General features: G+C 37.9%; 1 protein-coding gene and 1 long non-coding RNA gene across 3 annotated transcripts; one reads left to right on the plus strand and one right to left on the minus strand.

Annotated features, from left to right (window-relative positions):
* Positions 1-2871: 2871 nt before the first annotated feature.
* On the minus strand, positions 2872-11884 carry LOC113107895 (solute carrier family 35 member E2-like). The gene is made up of 9 exons (XM_026270719.1): positions 11453-11884; positions 9897-10208; positions 9594-9729; positions 7443-7570; positions 5192-5312; positions 5050-5103; positions 4780-4852; positions 4338-4483; positions 2872-4074 (listed from the first exon to the last, which is right to left on the minus strand). Exons 2-9 carry the CDS (start codon positions 10165-10167, stop codon positions 3840-3842), a joined length of 1164 nt encoding a protein of 387 aa, XP_026126504.1. The 5' UTR covers positions 10168-10208; positions 11453-11884; the 3' UTR covers positions 2872-3839.
* Positions 11885-19466: 7582 nt separating this feature from the next.
* On the plus strand, positions 19467-23047 carry LOC113107896 (uncharacterized). 2 transcript variants are annotated; one of them, XR_003292721.1, is made up of 6 exons: positions 19467-19767; positions 20545-20593; positions 21071-21218; positions 21307-21442; positions 21736-21857; positions 22671-23047. It is a non-coding gene; the product is annotated as an uncharacterized LOC113107896 (long non-coding RNA). The 2 variants fall into 2 exon arrangements; XR_003292722.1 differs by having other exon boundaries at positions 21074-21218.
* The last annotated feature ends 3122 nt before the right edge of the window (positions 23048-26169 follow it).

Raw genomic sequence — 26169 nt, forward strand, 5'->3', positions numbered from 1 at the left:
GAGAGCCAGCGGGACCCCCTCGTCCCAATCACGCTCGAACTCAAGGCAGTCAAGTTTTCAACAGGGTTTTGAGGGTTTGGTGAAACCTTTCGAGTGCCCCTTGGGACTAAGGATGACAACAACTCGAGGTGACATGCGTGATTGAGAGCTGTTGCATGACCTGCCTAAACACCTTAGATAGAAAGTTTGTGCCTTGATCAGTCTGAACTACTTTTGGGAGGCCGAACGTGGAAAGAAATTTAGCAGGGCCTTTATGATAACAGGAGCGGTTATTTTTCGCAACGGAACAGCCTCGGGAAAGCGCGTTAAGCTACACATTATGGTGAGCATATACTGGTTCCCAGACTTTGTGCGAGGTAAGGGGCCCACGCAGTCCAGTATTACCCTTTCAAAAGGTTCTGAAGAGACTGGGATTGGCTGTAAGGGAGCCGGCGGGATAATTTGATTGGGTTTCCCCACAACTTGGCACAGATGGCACATTTTACAGTATCTTGCGATGTCCCGCTTTACTCCCAGCCAATAAAAATGCCGCATAACCCGGTCCGCGGTTTTATTGACACCCAAATGCCCCGCGAAATGATGATCATGTGCTAAAGCCAAAACCTCTTCCCTATAAGCGGCTGGGACGACAATTTGACTGACAACATGCCAAACATCTTTCGCTGGAGCGGTTAAGGCCGCCACTTGCGCATTAAAACACCATCTTGCAAAAAGTAACCATTTGGAGTAATTTCAATATCCTTTTCGGACATAACCTCCGAGAACAATGATGTAAGGGAAGGATCATTCTTTTGCTCCTGTATAAGTTGCTTGCGACTCAGAGCTGATTTACTCACGGCTAAGGGAGAAATGCAAGGCAGCTTTATATGGCCGGGCGGCGAAGGATGGGCAATAAAAGTGTCACCAAGGTCAACGACGTCCTCTTTTCCATCGTCGAGTTTCGCACGCTGTGCCATCGCGCGGGTAACTATACTAGATGAAAAAACTTCAGGATACTCTGTGGATAAACAATCAACACCTGAAGAGACAGGAGACACCACCGGGCATGGGAAAACATTTCCACAACCCAGGTCATTTCCAAGCAACATCGAGACCCCTTCCACTGGAAGAGAGGGGCGCACGCCCATGATTACATTACCAGTAACTAAACTGGATGAAAGGGACACCTTGTGTAAAGGTACGTTTACAAACCCCATTTCGAATCCTCTAACGAGAACACTGTCTCCTATATACGAATTGTCGCTGAAAGGCAAAATCTCTTTCAACAGAAAACTTTGAGAGGCACCAGTGTCGCGTAATATTTTAATATGCACCCGCTCGTTGGGCTCTCCAGGTAATGCAACAGTGCCATCCGTAAACGGCGCAAAAGACGGGCTACTATTTACTTGGTCCCCGACCAATTTAGACTTATTAATATCTTTGGGGAAATCGTCGACGCACAGGGCAGAGAAGAGGGAGAAGTTTGATTTCTTCGCTTTAACTTATAACAGTCAGCCAATACATGTCGCCGTTTCTTGCAATAGACACAAGTCAGAGGACTGGATCTAAATGGTGACGCACGTTTATCGAAGCTTGGTAGTTTGTGGGCTAAAGCATACTCATCAGCCAGCACAGCCCTGGCTGGTGTTAGTTAGAATAATAGGTAGGGACTATAACTATGGACATTGTCCAGAGAGTTCTTTACCATTAGTGCCCAATCTAGAGCTGTCTTCCAGTCACAGTTGTCCCTCTTCACCTTTAGCAAAATTTCAGTGAGGGTCTGATTGTGCCTTTCTAAAAGCCATTACTCCATGGACTGTATGCAGTTGTTTTAACTTCAGTGTTAAACTTTTCAGCCATGTCCTTAATTTCATCATTGTTAAATTCATTCATCTAAAATGTATAATGAAATGGATTATAATACCAACTAAAAATGCTATTGTGTAGTTTGGAATCAGTAATGGACTGCAATTTGTGAGTAATCTACCCAGCTCTACATGAAATATAAAGAAATCTTTATTGACATTTGAAGATTTATTTTTGGCATTTAATGCTTTAGATGGGACTGTAAGTGGGTGAGATAGAGGTCCGCAAATGGGATTCGAACTCGGGACGCCCGAAGCCAACGGTGCTTTGCTTTTTGTTGAATTATTAGAGAAAACAATATTCATTCTTTCACAGTTATTTGACAAATCTGATGAGCCTGTTTTTGCTCTTCTGTCATATTTGAGAAGCAAAAAAATAGTGTTAATATTACTATTATTTATATTTTATATTTTTTGCTAACACATACAAAGACAAAACAATTATGTATGTCAAATCAATATCACTATAGAGTGCCTTTCAACCCTCAGTCCTCAAACATTTTAGTTTTAATTTCCCATTCGCATGTCATGTCATAAATAGTAGACATTCAAGTACTATAGAAACATATTAGCTGAGCTCCCACACATTTATTTAAATAATTATGGGCCATTATTCAAAGCATAAACCATAAGATATGTGCACCCTGTCATCGACATATTACTGTTAAATACATTGTCATTGCAAAATTAAGATGCAAATTATATTTTCTGAAAGCTATGATGTCCCTTTCCTAAACAGGGTTATTTGTTTGCTTTCAAATTATAAAAACATAAAAGATTTTATGCAATGTGTTTTTAAAGAAACTCGTATAATTCGCACATGCATGTTTTCGTATTTGGAGAAAAGTGTGATATTTGGATGCAGTTTATTGTTTGCATGTTATTGCCCCCACACCTAGCTGAACACACTGGATTATATAGATAGTGTAAAATATCACGATCACAGGGGGGACACATTAATCAATCAACTTCAAAAAAAGTTTTTATAATTTAAATGATTTTTACAGCTACACATGAAAAACACAAATCTTGCACTGTATGCTTTAATAAAGAAATGCAAAATTCATATAAATCAAAATGTTACCAATGCACAAATAAAGACCAAATTATACAGACAATTCCCACTAGTGGTTATTGTACAAACATACATCATTTTATATATCACATACACAACCCACCACAGTTAATAATTGAATAAGATTTTTAAAAAAAATAAAAAAAATTATAACACCTTGCAAATATTTTCTGTCAGGAGATTCATAATTTCATTTGTCAAATCTGATGAGTCAGTTTGTGTCAGATCATTTAAACACAATTCACAGAGAGAACTCAAACTGATTTTAAAGAGAACAAATGAGAAAAGAAAACAACATTTGAAGATGCTGAGGAGAAACACAGGGAAACTTCAAGTAATTTGATAATCTGGACATAATCAGGAATTCCAGATCCAAAATAAGAGAGACGATGTGTAACAAAGCTGTCAGTTTCTGCAGCGATGCATGTGATTACAGTAAATCATCATTATACGAGAGAAAACACAGGCTGTGGTCACTGCATGTGGAATCAACAACGTCAGAAATACATAAAAACTAGATCGCTCTGCTCTTCACAAAAGCAGTGGAATGTGAGATTGTTCGATTAAGAAATGAGCTGCAACAGACATGGCCATTTCTATGTTGCACAAAGCCTAATTTAGGATGCTTTTAACACTGACATTATTCTCAAAGAATCAATAATGAAAAAAAGAAATAGTGGTCCTTAAAACAATGTCCTACTGCAAGCTATAATTTCTTTTTTATCATTATTGTGGGGTAAAATATGAGTCGGATGTTTGCTGGTGAGAGTCAGTCACTCTCTCAAATGAGATGTGTGTTGTCTCCCTGTAGCCCACAGAATACTGCAACGAGTCTCTTTCAGTTTTCAGGAAGCAGAATTATAGGGAGTTAGATAAGGCTTGATTGGCTCTCAGTGTGAAAGGTTTGAGGACAGCATCTGTTATTTGGTGGAGGCAGCGTGTGCGTCCTGGAGGATGGGCTTCTGCTGGGACTCGGTGGACTGGTCCAGAGCGTGCTGCACCAGACAGTCTCTCTGCATCTGCTTGGCCTTGTTATATAGCAGGACTCCCAGGAACACCATCAGGGTCCCGGCGGCCGACACCAGCGTGATGGGGTTACTGAACACGATGATGCTCAGCCAGATGGACAGAGCGTGCTTCACCGTGCTGGCCACACTGACGGAGGACACAAACACTCAGTTACAAACCACACTACAAAATCCAGCTCACATTTCCTCACACAGAGGCCTCGATGAAACCATCACAGCACCAGTACTGTCAGCAGCTAACAACGGTTCTTCTGGATTGAGTCTGTCTCAGTGTGTTCTGTTTCTTCATGTGACTCCAGACAGACTGATGATGATCAGATCACATCTCACACACTCTCACTGCATTATTACACTGATATTATTGAAGTGTGTGATGGGTGAGGTGTGCACCTGAAGGTGACGGGGGAGATGCGTCCCATGAGAGCGTAGGCCGTGACGCTCTGCAGGTGGAAGAGTACGCCGTCGAACAGCAGCAGCAGCACGATGTCCTGAGAGAGTCTGAAGGAGCGCTCGCTCTTCCCCGTCAGCGGCAGGTCCTGCGCACACACACACACACACACACACACACACACACACACACACACACACGCACACACACACACAGTTTAGAGCTTCTACTTCACACATTTGTCATCAGTGCTGTGGAGGAACTACATCCATGTAATACAGTTACATAAGGATGAAAATAATGTAGCTGAAAACATAGATTTAGAAAAGTGATCAATCGTAATCAGCTGCATTATTTATTGAAGTGTTTGAAGTAGTTTCCCTACACATGTTTTAAACCTGTGTGATCTGAGTGTGTGTGTGGTGTGTGTTTGCACAGACTGACCATCAGGAAGATCCAGGCAGGGACGAGCATGATGACCGCAGCGGCGCTGGTGTAGAACTGAAGCTCTGGAGGACTACACACACACACACACACACACACACACACACACCACGCTCATGAGTAATGCCACTACTCTAGGACTATTCAAGACTTTGTTCCAATTGAAGAGCTTTTTAGCCACTGATTTCAAAGTTTGGTTGAGAAGGAGAGATGAAGATATTGTGATTATCATTATGTCTGTGTGAGCCTGCAGAAAGAGTGTGTGCTCACCTCAGCTTATACTTGTCTCCACTCAGCAGCTTCTTGGAAAACACATTCTGCAAGCTAAGACACAAAGACTGCGCATTAGACTGGAGCTCAGGGTGAAGTGTGTGTGTGTGTGTGTGTGTGTGTGAGAGAGAGAGAGCAGCACCAGTCCATGATGTTGGTGGAGAGAGCAGCGGAGAAGCCCAGCATGTTGAAGCTGACCTCGGTGGCAGTGCAGAGAGCCAGACCCGCCATCACAGGAACCAGAGACAGATTCACCCAGAACCCTGCAGCGCACACACACACACACACACACACACAGAATCAAAGAAATGCAGTCTTTGTGAGCAGAAACAACTTCTTTAATTCAAAAAAGGCTTAATTTTTTTTGTTTCTGGAGAACAAAATATTATATAACCCTGCTAGGACTGTGTTCTTTTGACTTGAGTCAGTAAATCATTTAAAATACTACAGATATTATTATTTCATAATATATGAGGCAGAAGTCTCCAAACTCATCCTTTCTAATCACCCTACTACTTGTCCGCTTGATCCTATTCCATCTAATCTCCTTCAAGCCATTTCTCCTGAAGTTGTACCTGCACTCACTCACATCATCAACACTTCCCTCCACACTGGTGTTTTTCCCTCATCATTTAGACAGGCACGTATAACTCCACTACTTAAGAAACCCAACCTCAACCCATCTCTTTTAGAGAACTACAGACCAGTTTCCCTTCTTCCTTTTATTGCTAAAACACTTGAACAAGCTGTGTTCAACCAAGTCTCTATATTTCTCACACAGAACAATCTCCTTGACAGCAACCAATATGGCTTCAGAAGTGGACATTCAGCTGAGACGGCCTTGCTCTCAGTTGAAGCTCTAAGACTGGCAAGAGCAGAATCCAAATCTTCAGTACTTATCCTGCTTGATCTGTCCGCTGCTTTTGACACGATTAACCACCAGATCCTCTTATCAACCCTACTGGCAAATGACATCTCAGGAACAACACTTCAATGGTTTGAGTCTCACCTATCAGATAGGTCCTTCAAAGTATCTTGGAGAGGTGAGGTGTCCAAGTCTCAACATCTAACTACTGGGGTGCCTCAGGGCTCAGTTCTTGGACCACTTCTCTTCTCTGTCTACATGGCATCATTAGGTTCTGTCATTCAGAAACATGGCTTTTCATTCCACTGCTATGCTGATGACACTCAACTCTACCTCTCATTCCATCCTGATGATCCGACGGTAGCTATTCACATCTCAGCTTGTCTAACAGACATTTCTTGCTGGATAAAGGACCACCACCTTCACACAAGCACATGTGCGTGTGTGCTTGTGATTCCAGCAAACCCATCGTTCCATCACAATTTCACCATCAAGTTAGGCACATCAACCATAACTCCTTCAAAAACAGCTAGAAGCCTTGGAGTTATGATTGATGATCAGCTGACTTTCTCAGACCACATTGCTAAAACTGTCCAATCCTGCAGATTTGCTTTATTCAACATCAAGAAGATCAAGCCCTTTCTTTGGGAACATGCTGCACAACTCCTTGTTCAAGCTCTTGTTCTGTGGCTGGACTATTGCAATGCTCTCTTGACAGGTCTTCCAGACAGTTTTATCAAACCTTTACAATTAATTCAGAACGCGGCAGCAAGATTAATTTTTAATGAGCCGAAAAGAATACACGTCACACCTCTGTTTATCAATTTGCACTGGCTTCCAATAGCTGCTCGCATAAAATTCAAGGCATTGATGTTTGCCTACAAAACTACCACTGACTCTGCACCCATTTACCTAAATTCGTTACTTCAGACTTATGTGCCTCTAGAAGCTTGTGTTCTGCAAGTGAACGTCGCTTGATTGTTCATCCCAAAGAAGCACAAAGTCACTTTTACGGACTTTTAAATTAAATGTTCCTCCTGGTGGAATGATCTTCCCAACTCAATCCGAGCAGCTGAGTCCTTAGCCATCTTCAAGAATCGTCTTAAAACACATCTCTTCCATCTTTATTTGACCCTCTAACTTTAACACTCACTATTCTAATGCTATTCTTTAAAAAATCTAACTACCTTTCTAATCTTTTTGTATTATATTTTTCTTTTCATTTATTATGCAATTGTATATGTATGTGTGTGTGTGTGTGTAAAGACCTCTAACTAGCTTGCTCTATTCTTTTATTTTTTATTCTATCTGTTTCTTTTTATTTATTATATTAGTTAAAACCCATGCTACGTGTACTGTGTTAACCTAACTGAGACTTGTTATAGCACTTATATATCATTGCTCTTTTTGTTGTTTTTGATTGCTTCCACTGTCTTCATCAAATAAATAAATGTAAATATAAATGTAATTGTAATAATATGACTATTTTGTTGGGTTTTGAAGAAAAATAAAGTGCACTAGTGAGTACCTGTGTATTCTCCCAGTATGAGACGGGACATGATGACGGTGAAGATGGGCGCCGAGCTCTTGACCGTCTCAGCGAACGACACGGCCACGTTCTTCAGACTGACCAGACCTAGCACCACTGTTACGAACCTGACACACACACACACACACACACACACAGGAAGAGAAGCAAAACAAGTCACTGTTGTATTGTATTACTAACCTGACTACTATTGTGTCATTCTCACAAAACATGTCTGGGTCATATTTCACTCCATAAACAAACCAGCATATTCATTATCTGTGTCCCTGTCATCAGTAGCACAGGTATTTTTGTAGTAATAGCCACCAATACATTGTATGGATCACAGTTTAGTGCACGAGGAAACGAACGAGGATGAAAACTGGACCAACTGGACCGACTAGAACACAACAGACAGGAACTAATCCAGGGAACGTTAATGATGATAATGACGTGACACACCTAAACAACACAATCAAGAGGAGACTAAATCAAAGGAACAAATGAACTAACACAAACATCCACAGGTGTTACAGTACGGGTCAAATTGATCCACTTCTCTTTTATGACATAAATCTTTAGGATATTCATTAAAGATAACGTGGTATGAAGATATATATATTAATATATATTATATATATTTTTAAAAAATGACCCTTATGACTGGTTTTGTGGTCCATGATCGTGCCCAAAAATATTTGCACCCTTGGTAAATATGATCAAAGAAGGCTGTGAAAATTAATCTGCATTGTTAATCCTTTTGATTTTTTATTTAAACAATGCACAAAAACATATCCTTTCATTGGATAATGAGAATTTAAAATGGGGGGAAATATCATTATGAAATAAAGGTTTTTCTCAAAGACTCGGACACAATTATTGGCACCCCTAGAAATTCTTATGAGTAAAATATCTCTGAAGTATATTCCCATTCATATTCACAATTTTGAAGCACTCCAGAGTGATTATAAACATGAAATTATCCAGCTCTGGCTTCCTGTTTCACAGAAATATAAAGAAGAGGGAGAACAAAGCCCAGAGAAAACCCTAACCCTTTAAAGACAGGCCTTGTTTTGCTTATACAACATAAAATTAATCTTTTGAGGTGAAATCTATTTTATATGATATATATTGATTTTTATATTATTATATATAAATACTGAATTATCTAGACCCTCTAACTCTATTACTCTCTATTCTAATTCTATTTTATGTTTTTTTTTAATTTAAAAACCCTTTAAGACTTGCACTCTATTAGTTCTCTAACTGCTTGTTTTCTATTAAAAATACCTCTAACATCAGCTTTCTCTATTCTTACTCTATGTTTTGTCTTTATCAGTTATATAATTGACAAATATAAAAACCCTTGCTACGTGTGCTGTGTTTAGCTAACACTCTTCTATCATTGTGCTCTTGTTGGTTCTGATTGCTTCTACTCTCCTCATCCACAGTGACTAAATGTACAGGTGCTGGTCATATAATTAGAAATATCATCAAAAAGATGATTTATTTCACTAATTCCATTCAAAAAGTAAAACTTGTATATAATATTCAGTTATTACACACAGACTGATATATTTCAAATTTTTATTTCTTTTAATTTTGATGATTATAACTGACAACTTAGGAAAATCCCAAATTCAGTATCTCAGAAATTAGAATATAACTTTAGACCAATACAAATAAAGGACTTTTAGAATATCTAGAAATGTTGTTGTCTTCCCCATGATTGTGTATCCTACAGAACTAGACTGAGAGACCATTTAAAGGATTTGCAGTTGTTTTGAGTTAATTAGCTGATTAGAGTGTGGCACCAGGTGTCTTCGCTATTGAACCTTTTCACAATATTCTAATTTTCTGAGATACTGAATTTGGGATTTTCCTTAGGTGTCAGTTATAATCATCAAAATTAAAAGAAGTAAACATTTCAAATATATCAGTCTGTGTGTAATGAATGAATATAATATACACGTTTCACTTTTTGAATGGAAATAGTGAAATAAATCAACTTTTTGATGATATTTCTAATTATATGACCTGTTTGTGAAATTCTCCCTGACACAATTAAACACTTTCCAGTTTGTGAAGCACACAAGCCACATCAGACTTTGCTCAGAGAAAGCTGACACATGAAGAAGAAGTGAGGCACACCTCATCAGTCCCACAAACAGCATGATCATGAGGAAGTTGGGAGGGTTTTCGGCGCGGGATTTGTGACTGTACAGAGGGCAAGGAACAAACATCTTAGCACAGCCGATGACGGTGGTGGAGAGCATCTGGACAGCACCTGAAGAGAGAAGAAACACAGAACACTCAACCACAAAAACATGTGTAGTTAATGCTGCTCCATGCTTGTGTCCCGGCCCCAAAGAAACCCTGTGCACGTCGCTTATATCGTGTCACGTCTCCTCCAGAGAGCACTTGATGTGTGTGTGTGTGTGTGTGTGTGCTCACCGAGCATGCTGGGCTCCCCCTCCAGCAGAGACAGGATGTACTTGTTGAGGAAGAGCGTGCAGAAGCTGAAGAAGTACCAGAGCGTCAGGTATGTGAGAGCCCTGGAGCTCCAGACGCCGGCCTGGGCTTCGATCACTGTGGTCTCTGTGATGGTGATCTTCAGCACCGGTTCTCCAGGAGCGCTCACACTGCGGGCCAGCAGCACTCGCTCCGAGCGCGGCCTGAAGCTGCTCAGAGAGGACCAGAGCGAGGCTTTCCCAGCGCCGCTCATGCTGCACGAGTGCTGGGAGACTTCACATGCTACAGTCAGACCTGCAACACACACACACACACACACACACAGGCCTCAGAACCGTGACTTCTGAACACGCTCTTCTGCTCTCCAGACCTGCATTCACTTGATCCAAAGCACAGCAAACACTGTAACACTGTGAAATATTTGTACGGTTTAAAATAACTGTGAATATCTGTTCAAATGACATTAATTCCTGTCATCCAAGCCGAATTTTCAGCATCATTACTCCCTTCAGAAATATTTCTAAAGTGATGATTTGCTGCTTAAGAAACATTTATTATTTTTATTATTATTTAAAACAGTAATTTTTTTCCGGATTTCTGAATAATAAAATGATCAGTATTTATCTGAAATAGAGGCATAGAGTGTGTATCATTGTTTATTTTAGTTATTTTGGGATCATGGGGGGTATAGAAATGTAGACTTTTATTGAACACGGATGCTTTAAACTGATCAAAAGAGATGTCACTTCAGATAAATGCTGTTCTTCTGAACTTCCTATCCATTAAAGAAACATGAGAAAAAAACTGAAACATAATAATAATAAATATCTTGAGCAGCCAATCAGAATGATTTCTGAAGATCATGTGATTGGAGTAATGGTGCTGAAATTACAGCTCTGAAATCACAGTTTACACATATTCACATAGAAAATGTGTTGTAGAAAATGTTGCTGTACTTTGGATCAAATAAAAGCAGGCTGTGTGAGCAGAAGAGACTTCATTGAAGCATTAAACATCTGTCTGAAGACTTCTGCCTGCTGGTGTTTATTCTCCAGATATGAGTGTGTTTACGAGCTTGATAAAGCACCTTCCTCAGCTGTGTATCTGGAGACTGTCCTGGGTTCACACTGAACACATGCTCCTCAACACTTCACACATCAGTACACATCTGTCTGAGAAACAACCTGCCTCTGGGTTAATGGTACAGCTGCTCAAAACAGGCTAAAGTTTCTGATTTAAACAAGAACAAACCCCTCTCATTCTTAATGACAGATACTTGTTCTTGATGAGTGTTTATGGATTCATATGTTCATGAATATGGCCGCAATGCTGCTTGTATTGTGTGCTTGTTTATTTGATTATTAAAATGGCCTAAAAGTATTTTCTGTCGAGGTTATTGTTTCTCTAACACAATAAATGAGCTGACATGACCATATCGACACTTGATTCTGAGAAAACAGCAGCACATGTGAAACATAATATGACCGTGTTTAATAAAGATATAACATAATCGTGTTTAATAAACATGTAATACTCACCAGTGTGTTCATCCTCAGGGAAGTACACTTCATCTCTCTCTCTCTCTCTCTCTCTCTCGCCAGCGACTGTTCACCTGCTTCTATGAGCTGGGGCTAAAGTTCAGCTCGGATCATGAGGCGTGTTTGTTTGTGTATGTGTGTTTGATCCTGAGATATCGACACGTCTTCAGCACACGGCTCTGAGTGGAAACACTCCTCTAAGCTCGCATTGTTTCTCTTTCCTGGTCGTCTGGAGCGCGAGCTGCGTAACTCTGCGCAGTCTGAGAGTGAGCTGAAACGCTTGCTCTTTCAATAGGTCTGCGCAAGTGGCGCGCAGCTTTCACTTTATGAATCAATACATGAACAACAATTTGCGGAAGTAAAAAAAAAAAAAACACAAAGACTGCGTCCGAAAGCTCTAAAGTGCTACCTTCGGAGGAAGCTTTCAAACACAGGAAGTCATCGAGGCACGTTCGAAACCAAACTCTGATTTACTTCCTGTCTCAACAATTTGCGGAAGTAAAAACAGAAACTGCTGCTGTTTCCGAAACCGCTCCCTATCCACTACATAGTGCACTATATCGGGTGTCAGCCATTTTGTAGTACTGTCCGAATACTGAGTGAACGACTTCGTTCCCTACATTCGTCCACCACTTTGTACCCACAATTCATTCTGATTTCGAGTGTACAACCAGTGTACACACCTTCTATGGTACACTCACATTAGGCTTGTTTTGAGATGCGCCTTGCCTCGCCAGAAATCTTTCTTCTTCTTCTTCTTTTCATTTTTTGGCAGATTGCAACCATGACTTTTAAAGGTGCATACCGCCACCTACTGTATCAGAGTATGTAACATGAGCTATATCCATTGGTACTACTTTATATCAAAAAAAAAAAAAAAAAAAAACACTAAATAAAAATTCTATATCCTATTGTATATCCCTATATTTTTTAGATATTGTATAACTGCTTTCTGTGTATCCTTTACCCCATCTCCTGTTGTGCCTAATAAACCTTCAAGGTTCCACTTCCTTCCTGTCTGACTGATCTTTTGTTTTAGCCTCATCCTCTCATCTCTATATTTATTACAATATAGCAATACATGTTCTACATCTTCCTTGGACCTACATTCCAAACATTCATCTGATGGACTTTTGCCCATTAAAAACAGTGTTTTATTTAACCCTGTGTGATCAAACCTTAGCCTGGTTAAAACACTCTCCTCTCTTCTGTTACTTCTATTCACACCCTGAGCATTAATAGATTTTTGCAAGCTGTAATATTTCCTTCCACTTTTATCCACATCCCACCTATCCTGCCATTTCTTTAACATTTCTTTTTTAATTATCGCCTTAGCTTCTCCTTTTCCAAGAGGTATATTTATGACATTATTCATCTTAGTTGATTTTTTTGCTATATTGTCTGCTCCCTCATTCCCTTGTACACCTGTGTGGGCAGGTACCCAGCAGAATCTCACATCTATCCGTAGTCTCTGTAATCTAAATAAACTTTGTTGAATTTCTAGCATTAGATCTTCTCTATTAGATTTCATATTTTGAATACTATAAAGAGCTGCTACAGAGTCAACACAACACACCACTCTGTCTGGTTTTACTTCCTCAACCCACTGCAGTCCTACAATAATCACCATCATCTCTGCCGTGTACACTGATTCCTGATCGGATAATCTTTTCCCAATGCTTATATTCATTGTTGGTATATATATTCCTATTCCTACCTTGTCCTCTTCATCTTTAGATCTGTCTGTATACATATCTAAATAACTGTAATATTTGTTCCTTATGTACTGACTTGCCATATGTCCTTTCCTACTCTCTTCCCATTCATTTTTTAATTCCAATATATTTAAGTCTATCTCAGTTCTTGGAAATAACCAAATAGGTATATTACTGATAGGTGTAGGGGAGTTAAACCATATATTATTTACTCTATATTCCTCTGACTTAGTCTTTATTACCCATCCAAAACCATTACCTTTAAAAGAACTATACTCCCAACATTCCTGAATAATGCTCTTAGCATGGTTCTCAAACCCACATCCACTTAAGCGACTCCAGTATGTAAGCATGATTTTATCTCTTCTCAGGTCTGAGGGCACTTCTCCTAACTCAACCTGTATTGCTTTAATTGGTGTTGATCTCATTACACCTGCACAGATCCTCAATGCTTTATTACTAACTCTATCTAACTTCAATAAATGGGTTTTAGCTGTTGCTCCATAAACATAACATCCATAATCAATTGTTGCCCTCATTAGAGCCCTATAAATATACATTAATGATTGTTTATTTGCTCCCCAATCTTTCCCCACTACCGCTCTCATTAAATTTATGACTTTCTTGCATTTTGATTCCACCTTTTCAATGTGTGTTTTCCATGTTCCCTTTTGATCTAACCAAATACCAAGATATTTAAAATGATCTACTGTTTCCATATTGTGGCCATATAACTGTAGCTTCTGTTTATCTATCCCTTTCTTCCTGGTAAATATCATATGACAAGACTTACTTGTAGAAAGCTTAAATCCCCAATTATACGACCATTGTTCTACCTCTCCTATTGCTTCCTTGATTTTACTTCTCACCCTTATGGCATCTCGTCCTCTTACCCATATGGCCCCATCATCTGCATACAGAGCTGACCCAATCCTTCTATCTAGATTCATAAAAATATCATTGATCATAACATTAAATAAAACTGGACTAATAACACTGCCTTGTGGAATTCCATTAACAATTTCAAATTCCTCAGATACGTCTGCTCCCACTTTGACTCTAAATCTTCTTTCTGACAGAAATTCTAATACCCAGTTATATAACTTACCTCTAATTCCCATTTTATTCATTTTAATTAGTAACCCCTCCCTCCACATGGAATCATAAGCTTTTTCAATATCAAAGAATACAATACTCATTATTTCTTTCATTTTAAATGTTTTCTCTATCTCGTTGCTTACTTTCACAACAGCATCCATTGTGGAACGCCCTTTTCTGAACCCACTTTGATATGGTGCAAATAATCCTCTGTGTTCAAGGGTGTAGTTAAGTCTTCTAACTAGTATCTTCTCCATCCACTTGCATAGATGTGATGTTAGGGCGATAGGTCTATAGTTACCAGCATTATTAGAATTTTTCCCAGGTTTATTAAATGGCAATATTAACGCACTCTTCCAGCTTTTGGGTATTTTACCTTCTTCCCATATCTTGTTAAATAATTGTAATATTATCTGTAATACTTTTTCAGGTAGTTTCTGGAACATAACATAACTCAGTTGATCTTCTCCTGTAGCAGTATTCCTAATACCATTTAATACTATCACTAGTTCATTCATATTCATTTCTGCATCCATAGTACTTTCCTCATTATCTTTTTTAATATACACATCCCTATTTTCCTTAAGAACCTTCTCTTTATGTAGTCTATGGATATCATCTAAATGGTCACCACTATGCACACTGGCAAACTTCTTTCCCAACATAGTTGCCTTTTCTTTATCTGTTATTGCCAGTATTCCATCATCCTCTAATACTGGTATTTTAGCATACACTTTTTTCCCACTCATTTTCTTTAGCATTGACCACACCTACCCTATTTTTACTTCCCTCCCTATAGTAGAACAATAGCTCCTCCATGCATTTTGTTTACTCTTCTTAATTATTCTTCTTGCCTGAGCCTTTTTCTTCTGATAATTAATTAAATTATCTTGATTCAGGTTATTCCTTAACATTCTCATTGCCCTATTTCGTTCTTTAATAGCTTTTGTACATGTATCATTCCACCATGGGACCATTTTTCTTTTCCCCCCAACTACCTTATATGGTATGCTTTTTAATGCTGCATTCAATATTAAATGTGTAACTTCAGATGCACATTCCTCTATATCACCCTGCATTGAAATTGTCTCTGCTGAAGTACAACAAATTTCTTTAAATTTTACCCAATCAGCTTTAGCAAAGTCCCACTTCTTATGATTAGGCCTTTCTTGGAGATCTATTTCAATATTTATAGAGCAAAGAATTGGAAAATGATCACTTCCAATACTTGTACTTTCCTTTACCTTCCATTCACAAGAGTTTGCCATATTATTAGAAACAAGCGTGAGGTCAATACATGACATTGTGTTAGTACGTATGTCAATTCTTGTGCCATTTCCATTATTTAAACATACTAATTGCCTAACATCCATCAGTTCTTCCACTGCTTCTCCATTTCTATCAGTATGATTACTTCCCCAAAGACTATTATGTGCATTGAAGTCTCCACACCATATTTCTTTCCCATTTCCTTGTCTCATTATTTCTTCTAAGGTTTCTTGGCTTAGTGATTTACAAGGGTTATATAAGTTGATTACTACTAAGTGTCCATCTGTTTTATAAATTTCAATAATTACACATTCTATTTCTGTTGTAGTTTCTATTCTTCTAAATGGTATCCCATCCCTTACAAATGTTGCACATCCTCCACCCTGATTTCCATCTCTATCAAACCTAACAGACTCATAACCAGGTAAAATAAAATCAAGGTGAGGTCGTAGCCAAGTTTCTTGAATACAAACAATATCAAATTTGACTTCAGACTCTACTACAAATTTTTTAAATTCTTGTCCGTTTGCAATCAGACTCCTAGCATTCCATTGCAAAAGGTGGAATACCATTATAAACTTATATAATACTCTGAGACCCTCCATCATTATTAGTACTTAGCATGCCATGTATTTCTTCAGCTTTTAAATCTTTAATACCTAAAAACTCCTCTGCAGCTTCTACCACTGTCTTGATCCTGTCACTTTTCCTTTCTTGTCGTGTTGCAACATTCACCACTTTACATATAAAAGCTATAAAGCTCTTTTTTTCCACCATCAATGTGTTCTCCTCCACTATACACTTAAGCTTACATGGTTGCTGTGTGGTTGCTGGTATAGTGTCTACTGGTCCTGGCTGAAATCTCCTTTTGCCTAACCTCTGGGGTAGGCCTGCTCCATGCATTGCACTTTCATTCAGATTTTCATGACATTTTGTTGGTTTATTTTCCTTGGTTTCATATTTGCCCATATTTTTAATAGCCTCTGCATATGACACCTTATTCACAACCTTGTACCTCTGTACTTCTTTAGCTTGTTTCTGGACCACACATCCAGCATATGCAGCACTATGCTCACCTCCACAGTTGCAACATTGTAGCTTGGTATCCTTATTACATTTACCATATTCATGTTCTCCTCCACACTTCGCACATCTTTGTCTCCATTTACATTGTTGTACTGTATGTCCCATTCTCTGGCACTTAAAGCACCTTAACGGTTGGGGAATATACTCCCTAACTTTGTAATTGATCCACCCTATTTGAACTTCACAAGGCAAAGATTTTTCAAAAATAATCATTACAGATATACTATCTGATTTAACACCATTTTTATTATTTTGAAGTCTTTTCACCTCTAGTACATTCCCATTTTTTATCTCACTCTTCACATCCTCCACGGACATTTCCAAAGGAACATTTGTAATCACTCCTCTTAGCTTTGCTGTCGTTCCAGGTACATGCACTTTAATATTTCCACCACCAAGGTTGCTCATTTTCAAAATCATTTCCTGCTGCTTCTTATTTACTGCTGAAATTAGAATTCTTCTGTTATTCAGTAGTTTAGCATATTTAATTTTCCCCATATCCTTCTCAATTGCTTTAGTCACATGAACTGGGTGAAAGTGACCTTTATCATTACTAAGCGTAATAATAACTTTCCACTCTTCCTGCTTGTCATCATCAGGCCTACTACTTCCCTTAGGTTTGGCTTTAATCTTTTTGTTAACTTGTCTTGGAGTATTCTCTCCTCCACTACTCGCTTCAGACCAAGATTTTTTCCTTGCCTTTTTTGTTTGGCTAACCTCCATATCTGAAGGAAATCCATCATCGCTACCATCTGAACTATATCCCATTGCTACACTCACGATACAGTTCGATTGCAATCTGCCTTTGCTCCGTCCAAACAATCCACCGTCGCCTGAATGTGACGTCTCCGCGTTGTCGACGCTCCAACCAAGGGGCAAGGACCTCGACCGGAAGTTGAAGTCGGGCGGGGGCTGCCATCTTTTAGCAGAACTTCACTTGCGTTAGCATTCCCATTGACTCCCATTCATTTTGGCGTCACTTTGACAGCGAATAACTTTACATCTGAGGCGTTTAAAGACTCTGTTTGTCCATTATTTATTTCTAAAGATACACAACAATGTATAAAGGGCTCCATTACCTTCTATGTTACATTATGGCCCCGTATAAACAGTTTTTGTAAAAAATAGGCTAACGATTGCGTCATAACCACTCGGCTCGCTGTCGCATTACCGTACAGACAGGAGGAGAAGCTCGCAGGCAATTAACTTAATATGGCGTACTGGCGTTACATTTTAAAATACTATACAAAATAATTAATCAGAATGTTTACTCCTACTCACTCACGACAAAGAACTCCCCGCTCAAGCTCGCCGTCTCTGCAAGATTAACGATGGCAGTTTGCACGCACAGCTACTAGAAGATTTACATTTGCCAGACAGGTTGCTGACGTCGTCAAGCTTCGTTTGAGTCTGCGCGTCAGAAACGGAAGTGCTAAAAAACGCTAAAACTGGGCTTCATTTGTCTCAATTGAGTTCCAATGGGGTCGCTGTGTCCATTTCTTTTACTGTCTATGGCTCCAACCCACAGAAATCTTTCTTTCTTTCTTTTTTCAAGTTTAATGGCGGTTGGCAAACCAAACTTAAATGGTGCATTCCCGCCACCTACTGGATTGGAGTGTGGATAACGTTATGGTAGTAGTGACCTAAATCCTGTTACTTAAATGAGTGTCTTTTAAGAAATTAAATACTTCTTCATATATTTTAAGTTGCTTTGGGCCATTACCTAATAATGCTTTGATAGAAAAATCTTCCATTTCCATTTCTCTTAATGCTTGAAATAATTTAAATCTTTCTCTTGCATAAGCCTCACATTTTAATAATACATGTTCTACTGTCTCCATATTTTCCGAACTACATTTTTCACAATACCCAGTCTGGTGTTTCCCAATCCTGACCAAACTTTGATTTAGTAGACAATGGCCTATGCGCATTCTTGAAATTATAACATCCATCCTCCTATTTCCAATGTTTCTTCTTTCAAAACCAACTGTTCCTTGTATGTTGTAGCTATAAATGTCGACCCTTATTTCCACTGTCCCACTCATTCTGCCATTTCTTTCTAACTTCCTTAGCTATTATACTTTTAATCTCAGTCTTACTCAGCGCAATCTTGATATCAACTTCTTGAAATTTTATGGCCTGTTTGACTAATCTATCCACCTCCTCATTACCTGCCACCCCCATATGAGCCGGTATCCAAAGAAAATTGCCTCGCCAGAAATGCAGTAAGGGGAGGGGTTTGAAGTCTTTTTTTTTTTGTTGTTTGTTTGTTTTTTTGCAAATAAAAGGTACAAATCACATGTGATTTGCCAAAATATACATAACATACAAAACACAGAGGTAAACGGAAAATAAAATAAAATAGCCAGGGGAAGCTTACAAGTCATTACAAAATGAAGGAGGACTATATGCTGATAGTTTTAACAGCCTTTTTGTTGTTTGAGCCAGAAATCAGATTAATATAATGTTCAACTTCATGGATAAAAAGTACAAAACAAGAATTTTTAGAGCTGAATTGACATTTATAAATGTGATTTATTTTTGCCAAAATAATAAGTTTATAATGAAGTACTTTTTTCCTTTACTTTGACTTTTATAAAAACAAAAAATAGCATCCTTCCACAATAAGTCTTAATAAATATGGTCAATGATGAATCTGCTGAGGTTTTGCCAAAATGTTCTGGTGTGTGAGCAATACCAAAAGAGATGCAAAACAGTTTCAGGGTGGTCTTCACAAAAAGAACAGTTTGTATTGATGTCCCTTTTAAATTTAATCATGTAATGATTAGCAGGGTGATATCTGTCAATTATTCTGAAAGATACTTCTTTCACCTTATTTACTACACACTAAAAAATCCTGGGTTATTTTTTCTACCCAAGTGCTGGGTTGAGCCATTTGGGTAAATTTTTTGGGTTATTTTCTCAGTCTTGGGTAGTTTTTGGGTAGTTCTATGTAACCCAACCGCTGGGTTATTTTCTGGGTCGTTTTCACTGAGAGCTGAATCAATGCACCCCTCCCCCACTCGGACGCAATAACCCAGCTCATTGGGTCAAATCAACTCCGCGCAGGATCAGCGCAGCGCGGGCTGACTGAATTCGAGGTGGAGGTGGATGCCACACACACGCTGTAATATTTGGAGAAATAAGGTTCGTATCAATATATTTATACATTTGACATGTATTTTTAAACATATTTACACACATAACATAATAATGAGTGAACGAGCGATAAAAAGGCAAAGAAATGTGCGACAACAGTCACGTTTACATGACATTAAATGCACCGCCAGATTCGCTCGTTTTGGTTTGCTGGTAATGCCTGCTGGATAGTAAATACGTTTTCTTCAGTTTGTATGTGTTAAACGACCCTTTTGTCAAAGTCTTACGTTTCTTATTAACTGTTTAATGACATAATTTACTTCAAAGTCCATTAAGTCAATTAATTTCAATGCCACGAGATCAATGTGATGTAAACGTGCATTCCTTGACTTGCCCATCCCCCATCTTACTGCATGCAGTGCTAAGTCAAAACAACCCAATTTTTGGGTCATCTGTCGCGGGCATATTTTGGATCGTTACAGGAGAAAATATTTTAAAAACAAACTGACTTCAGCCTTTTTTTCTGGTGAAATAAAGGTTTGTATTGGTCTTTTTATCATTGAATCGTTACCGATTGGCAAAAATGTCCCATTCTGATTTTAAAATATCACTTAACGTTATATGATAGATCATAAAGCATCCTGCATTTGCAAGCACCAGAGATAACGTTACCTATTTTTTTTTTCTGTCTGATGCGTTTCGGTTTTTTTTTCACAATAAAAATACATTTCTAATCATTTATTCATTTAATAAATGTATTATTATTTGAAATCCAGGTAAGTGTCAATTAATCTTGGACTAAAATATATTGTTTTTTCCCCTCAGACCTGCTCTTGACTGTCCGTGGTGGCAAATCCACAGCCTTTAGCTGGAGGTGACACTTTTATCTCATCTAATTTGAATGATTGCCATACATTGATCATAATAAAATTACCATAAACCATAAAAAAACAGCTGTTACTATTATTAAAAAGATCCGGTAACGTTATTGTGGTTATACCCGTTTAGTTAAAGGGTTAACGTTACTTCACCCAATAATCAAAATTATGTCATTAATAAGTCACCCTCATGTTGTTCCAAACCCGTGAGACCGTGAAACTGTCTTCCGAAGATGAACGGAGGTCTTACTGGTTTGGAACGACTTGTGAGCAAATTATGAGCAAAGTGAAATGTTAAGCAGTATAATTCAGGAATCAGTTTGCATGGAGTTTAGAAACATCCAGGATTTACTAGTTAAAGTGTTGAAAAGCTCTGAAGAGTATTTCTGTTTTTATGGAAACTAATCCTTTTACATGTAAAAAATGTTCATAAGCCTCTATTTGATTAACAGCATTGTTATTTCTTTGTCCAGTAGAATCAACCATATCTGAAGAGAGAGCTGAGGAAATTAAACAATGGCTGAGAAACAACACACAGCCCATCAGCCAGGTGGAACAGTACATCTGAAAAATATGTTTGAGGTCCTCCATGAGTTTCCTCGGCTAACTACCTCAGGCATGGTATGTTAACATAATGTCTTTGTCATATGGTAACATGAGTTATATTAAGTCTTTTTTGAGAAGTTTTTTTTATTATTTTTGCTTTTAGATTGCACAGGACTTTCACATTTTACATTAAGATGAAGCCCCAAAACTGTTTGAAAAATGGCTGGTATACTGACAGGATCTTGCTTTTTGTGAGCGAGAAGCAAAGCTTTCATGTACAGCTGAAGAAATGACAGAAGGTTAAAATGTTTCTACAATATTTTGATATTATGGGCCAGATTTACTAATAGCTTGCACCATAGTACTGTCAGGATTAATATAGAAATGCAGTGATGAAAAAAATCTGTGTTTTTTTTTTTATTTGCATATTGTCAGTGGATCAACAGCACAACTTTACACTTCAGTCTACACTTTTATGGGATTTTGGACTCACGCTAATTTGACCTTTTTAGTAAATCTGGCCTTATATTCTCAATGACAACTCGCTACTGTTTTTACTAGTGTTGATGAATGTAATATTATTTTCCTCCAGATGCAAAGGTAAATCTTGCACTAAAGCTGTTACCTGTTTTGCTACCACCCTACAAAATTGGCAGAAAAACAGTCCGACCCAGCATTGATGAAAGCAAAAAAGCTTTCATTGACATTCAGCCTGTAAGTACAACTTTACAGAAATTTACTTCAATCATTTAATGACTTCACCAGGTTGAATACACTACCATTCAAAAGTTTGGGATCGGTATGATTTTTTAAATGTTTTTAAATTAAGTCTCTTCTGCTTACAAAGGCATTTATTTGATCCAAATACAGCAAAAATCGTAATGTTGTGAAATATTGTTACAATAAATTAATATTTGCTATTTGAATATATTAAGAAAATTTTTTTTTGTGATCAAAGCTGAATGTCCAACATCGTTATTCCAGTCTTATATATAGTAACATGTTGACAAGATATGCTCCATAAGAACTTTGTAATTTAATTTATAATGTATCTTGGATAAATGTCTGAGCTCACAATTTTTTTTTCTGTAGATAATTTTCATTACTAAAACATCTTACTGGCAAATTTCTAGTGTCCTAGCTATAATTAATTTTACTAGACAGATAAAAAAAAAAGTTTTTTTTTCAGTTTCACACTCTAGCAAGTTAAGGTCTTTTGCTTTTGTAGGGCAGAATATTAAATGTAGAAATTAAAGTAAAATTAAAGTATTTCAAGTGTTACCAAAACTCTTTTGACTTGCTTTGCATCCCTGTCAGTGGCTCTGTCAAAGTGGGCCAGATCAAGCTGTAATAATTTTCAGGTATTTTGCCTCATCCAAAGCTCTGGCTATACAAGACCTACTGTTTCTAAAGACTGCTTGATTGAATAAACATTTTCGAATGAATCCCCAACCCACCAGCCATACCCACACCCCTGACACTCCCATTCTGTTACACCTTTATTCATTTGCATTATCTGTCCTTTAGGTTGGAACAAATATGGTGGAGTACCTCCAGCAGGCTGAAGCATCAAGACCTTACCCATATGTCCTGTAACTTGAAAATGGACACATTGCGTCGCGGGCATTTGTCATCCTCGCAGGAGAAGCTTTGGAACAAAGAACTATTGTTTAAGGGGAAGTCATGGCCTAATGGTTAGAGAGTTGGACTCGCAATTTAAGGGTTGTGTGTTCGAGTCTCGGGCCGACAGGAATTGTAGGTGAGAGGAGTGAATGTATAGTGCTCTCTTCCACCTTCAATACCACGACTTAGGTGTCCTTGAGCAAGGCATCGAACCCCCAACTGCTCCCCGGGTGCCGCAGCACAAATGGCTGCCCACTGCTCCGGGTGTGTGTTCACAGTGTGTGTGTGTGTGTGTTCACTGCTCTGTGTGTGTGCATTTCGGATGGGTTAAATGCAGAGCGTGAATTCTGAGTATGGGTCACCATACTTGGCTGAATGTCACATCACTTTCACTTCACTTCATTGGGACAGTAAATGTATGTTTCAAATCATTTTATGTTTTTGATGTAAACTAACCGAAACATTGTTTCTATATTAGGGAGTTTATTCATAATATTTTTGAGTTGGAGGGAAGTGAATCCCCAACAGTGAAATTTTTGCACTGGGCACTACATTCTTGCAAGTAGATTATAAGAGGTTCTTTGAACAAACAGTGGTTCAAGAACACGAGGTAGCATTTTAGTTTAAGTTTTATTTGCACATGAGATTTTTGTTCTGTTTTTTTTTTTTTTTGTATAAACAACTGTTTTATTGCTTGAGGAAGAGTATTACTTTATGCGTACTGATTATCAATTACATTTTTATGTAGAAATCTTTTACTGCCAATACGTTGTATTTCATAGATTTATTTTTGTGTTCATTTTGTAGACTTAAAACAACAGGTCCATAATGTAGACTTAAAACAAATGTGCTTTGTAACAAACAGTTCTTGAGGTAAAGTATTTTAGTTTTAATTTCATGTGCATATGGATTATTTAAAAATAAGTATTTATTTGTATATTTAAAAAAACCTTGAGGTTTTTTGGAGTTCATGAATTTCATGAGCATATGGATTAAAAATAATATGAATAATTTTTTTAATGCATTACTAAACCTTGTGGTTCTTTGGAGTTTATGAATTCAAATGTTTTTTTCTAAACATTTACAGTTTAGAAAAGTTACAGAGGCAAACCATAAAAATGAAAGAAATTGTTTTAAATACTGTTTATAAATGGAATTTTATTTTTTTAGTTTTGTATGATCTCTTGAATTTTTGGTTGAGGTAAAGTGTAATTACAAAGTGTAATATGCTGAAAGAAAAATAAAGATAATACAATGTTGTTCTGTTTGTTTATTATGTGGTATATTTAATGTTAAAAGGAATAAAAATTCCTTTGAAAATATAACCCATTTATGAAATCAAATTAACCCATTATTTTTGTAAAAATAACCAATTTTTGGGTAGAAAAAACAACCCATTTGCTGGGTTAAAATTAATAACCCAACTTCTTGGGTTAGTTTAACCCCATATGGGTTCTGTCCTATATTTACCCAGCAGTTGTGTTAAAAACAACCCAATTTGGGTTGTTTTTAACCCAGTGTTTTTTAGAGTGTAACAAGTATCTGTGAGGAATCGTTCAAACCTTTTTCCAGTCAATGTCATTTACAAATCGGTTCCAATAAATGTAACATTTGGAATAGAAACAATCTCTTTCTGAAATAATGCACGAATGTTCTTATTATTATGTGGAAGTTGGGAAAAACAGATTCTTCCAACTGGTGATTCAGCCACATCAGGGAGGGAGACAGAAGTAGGTGAAAGTCTGCTAGTATACTTCAAAAGCATGATTGTGCCTGATGCAATGGCGTCAAATGCAATTGTGAATTCCTTCCGTGTAACAGGAAAGTTATATGTTGATAAAAATTCTCTGCATTAAATATCTGGTCCACCAGCAGAATCTGATTATGTACCCAACTCTCAAAATAAAAAGACTTGTTCTTATATCAAATCTCTCTGTTATTCTAAATTAGATACCTGTGGGGTGAGAAATTATGCTTGTAAATAAGAGACCAAGCTAAAAGGACCTGCTTATGAAAAGTGGACAGTTTTACAGGAAGTTTGTCTACATTGTAGTTACATTTCAAAATAAAGTCCAGTCCACCAAAACGAGAGAATACACAGTATAATAGGGAATAAAATTCCTAATCGAAAGGGTTTTTAAGAAAATGCTTAGCCTGATTTATCTTAAATGTATTATTTAGAGTACTGAAGTCCAAATAATTGAGCCCACCAGATTCATATTTATTCATAACAACACTTTTTTTGATATAGTGGAGACGATTTTTCCATTTGAAGTCAAGAAGCATTTTTTATCTATGTCTTTACAGATATTACTGTCCAAATGTAAAGAGAGAGCTGCGTATGTAAGCCAGGATATCCCTTAAGCAACACTCTGCCTTTTAGAGATAAGTCCCTTTGCAACCACTGGTTCAGTTTGTTCTGAGTTTTTTTAATGATTGGAGAAAAATGTTAAGGACATCTAATTTTCTGATCTTTAGCGATAATAATACCCAAGTACGTTACTTCTTTCTTGATCGGAATGTTGCAAATAGTTTGTATATCACAGTCTTTTAAAGGCAGCAGCTCACATTTATTAATATTTAGGCATAAACCAGAGGTCTCTGAGGACTGGTTAATTAATCGAATGGTGACAGGTATCTGGCTTGCATTTTTTAAATGATTGTGGTATCGTCAGCAAGCTAATGATAATGATGATATCCCTACCCGCAATAGAGATTCCTTATATAGCACTATTACATACATAAGTTGTGAGAATCTGTGTACAAAGTAGAAACAAATAAGGGGAAATTGGGCATCCCTGACGAATGCCACGTTCTAGATTAAATAAAGGGAAGTTCAATTTTTCCGTTTTATAGAGCTGTTAGCATTAGCATATAAGGTTTTAATTGCTTTGCAAAAAAGTCCCCAAAACCAAATTTCTCTAAAGATAGAAAAATAAATTGGTGTTCTATTGTATCAAAGGCCTTGTAGAAGTCTAAGAGGAGGATGAGTTTGCCTGGCATCCTGTTCGTGTTGTTGGTTCATTGATTCTAGTCTGTCTCTCTTGTGTAATTGTGCTCCTGTCCCTCCAGTTGGGATTCTCTGGACCTTATTCCTCACCTGCCTAGGATTCCTGCGCTGGGTTGGAGTTACTGCTGCTTGAGTTGTCTGGACGTGATTCATCTGGGGTTATGCCATCGTCTTCCTACGTTCTCATTGCTGACTGTCAGAGCTACAGATAAACCATTTTTACCTTGCACTTGGATCTTGTGACTTGATCATTGTGACAGAACCAACCAGGATGGATCCAGTGAGCTCGGTAGAATTACGAGACTTTTAAACAGTAGTAACTCTCGCATTGAATGCCAGGAGGATCAGATGATGGCCACGGGTCGTGCTGTTCAAGCACTGGTCACTCAGGTT

This window comes from Carassius auratus, chromosome 8 (assembly GCF_003368295.1).
Source record: "Carassius auratus strain Wakin chromosome 8, ASM336829v1, whole genome shotgun sequence".
NCBI classification, from domain to species: Eukaryota; Metazoa; Chordata; class Actinopteri; order Cypriniformes; family Cyprinidae; genus Carassius; species Carassius auratus.

Coding starts and splice junctions, on each gene's coding strand:
- LOC113107895 (XM_026270719.1), bottom strand. CDS start 10,167: ATGAGCGGCGCTGGGAAAGCCTCGCTCTGGTCCTCTCTGAGCAGCTTC. Junction 5,313..7,442: donor CATACTGGGAGAATACACAG/GTACTCACTAGT, acceptor TGTGCGCTGCAG/GGTTCTGGGTGAATCTGTCT. Junction 4,853..5,049: donor GGAGACAAGTATAAGCTGAG/GTGAGCACACAC, acceptor GTGTGTGTGTAG/TCCTCCAGAGCTTCAGTTCT.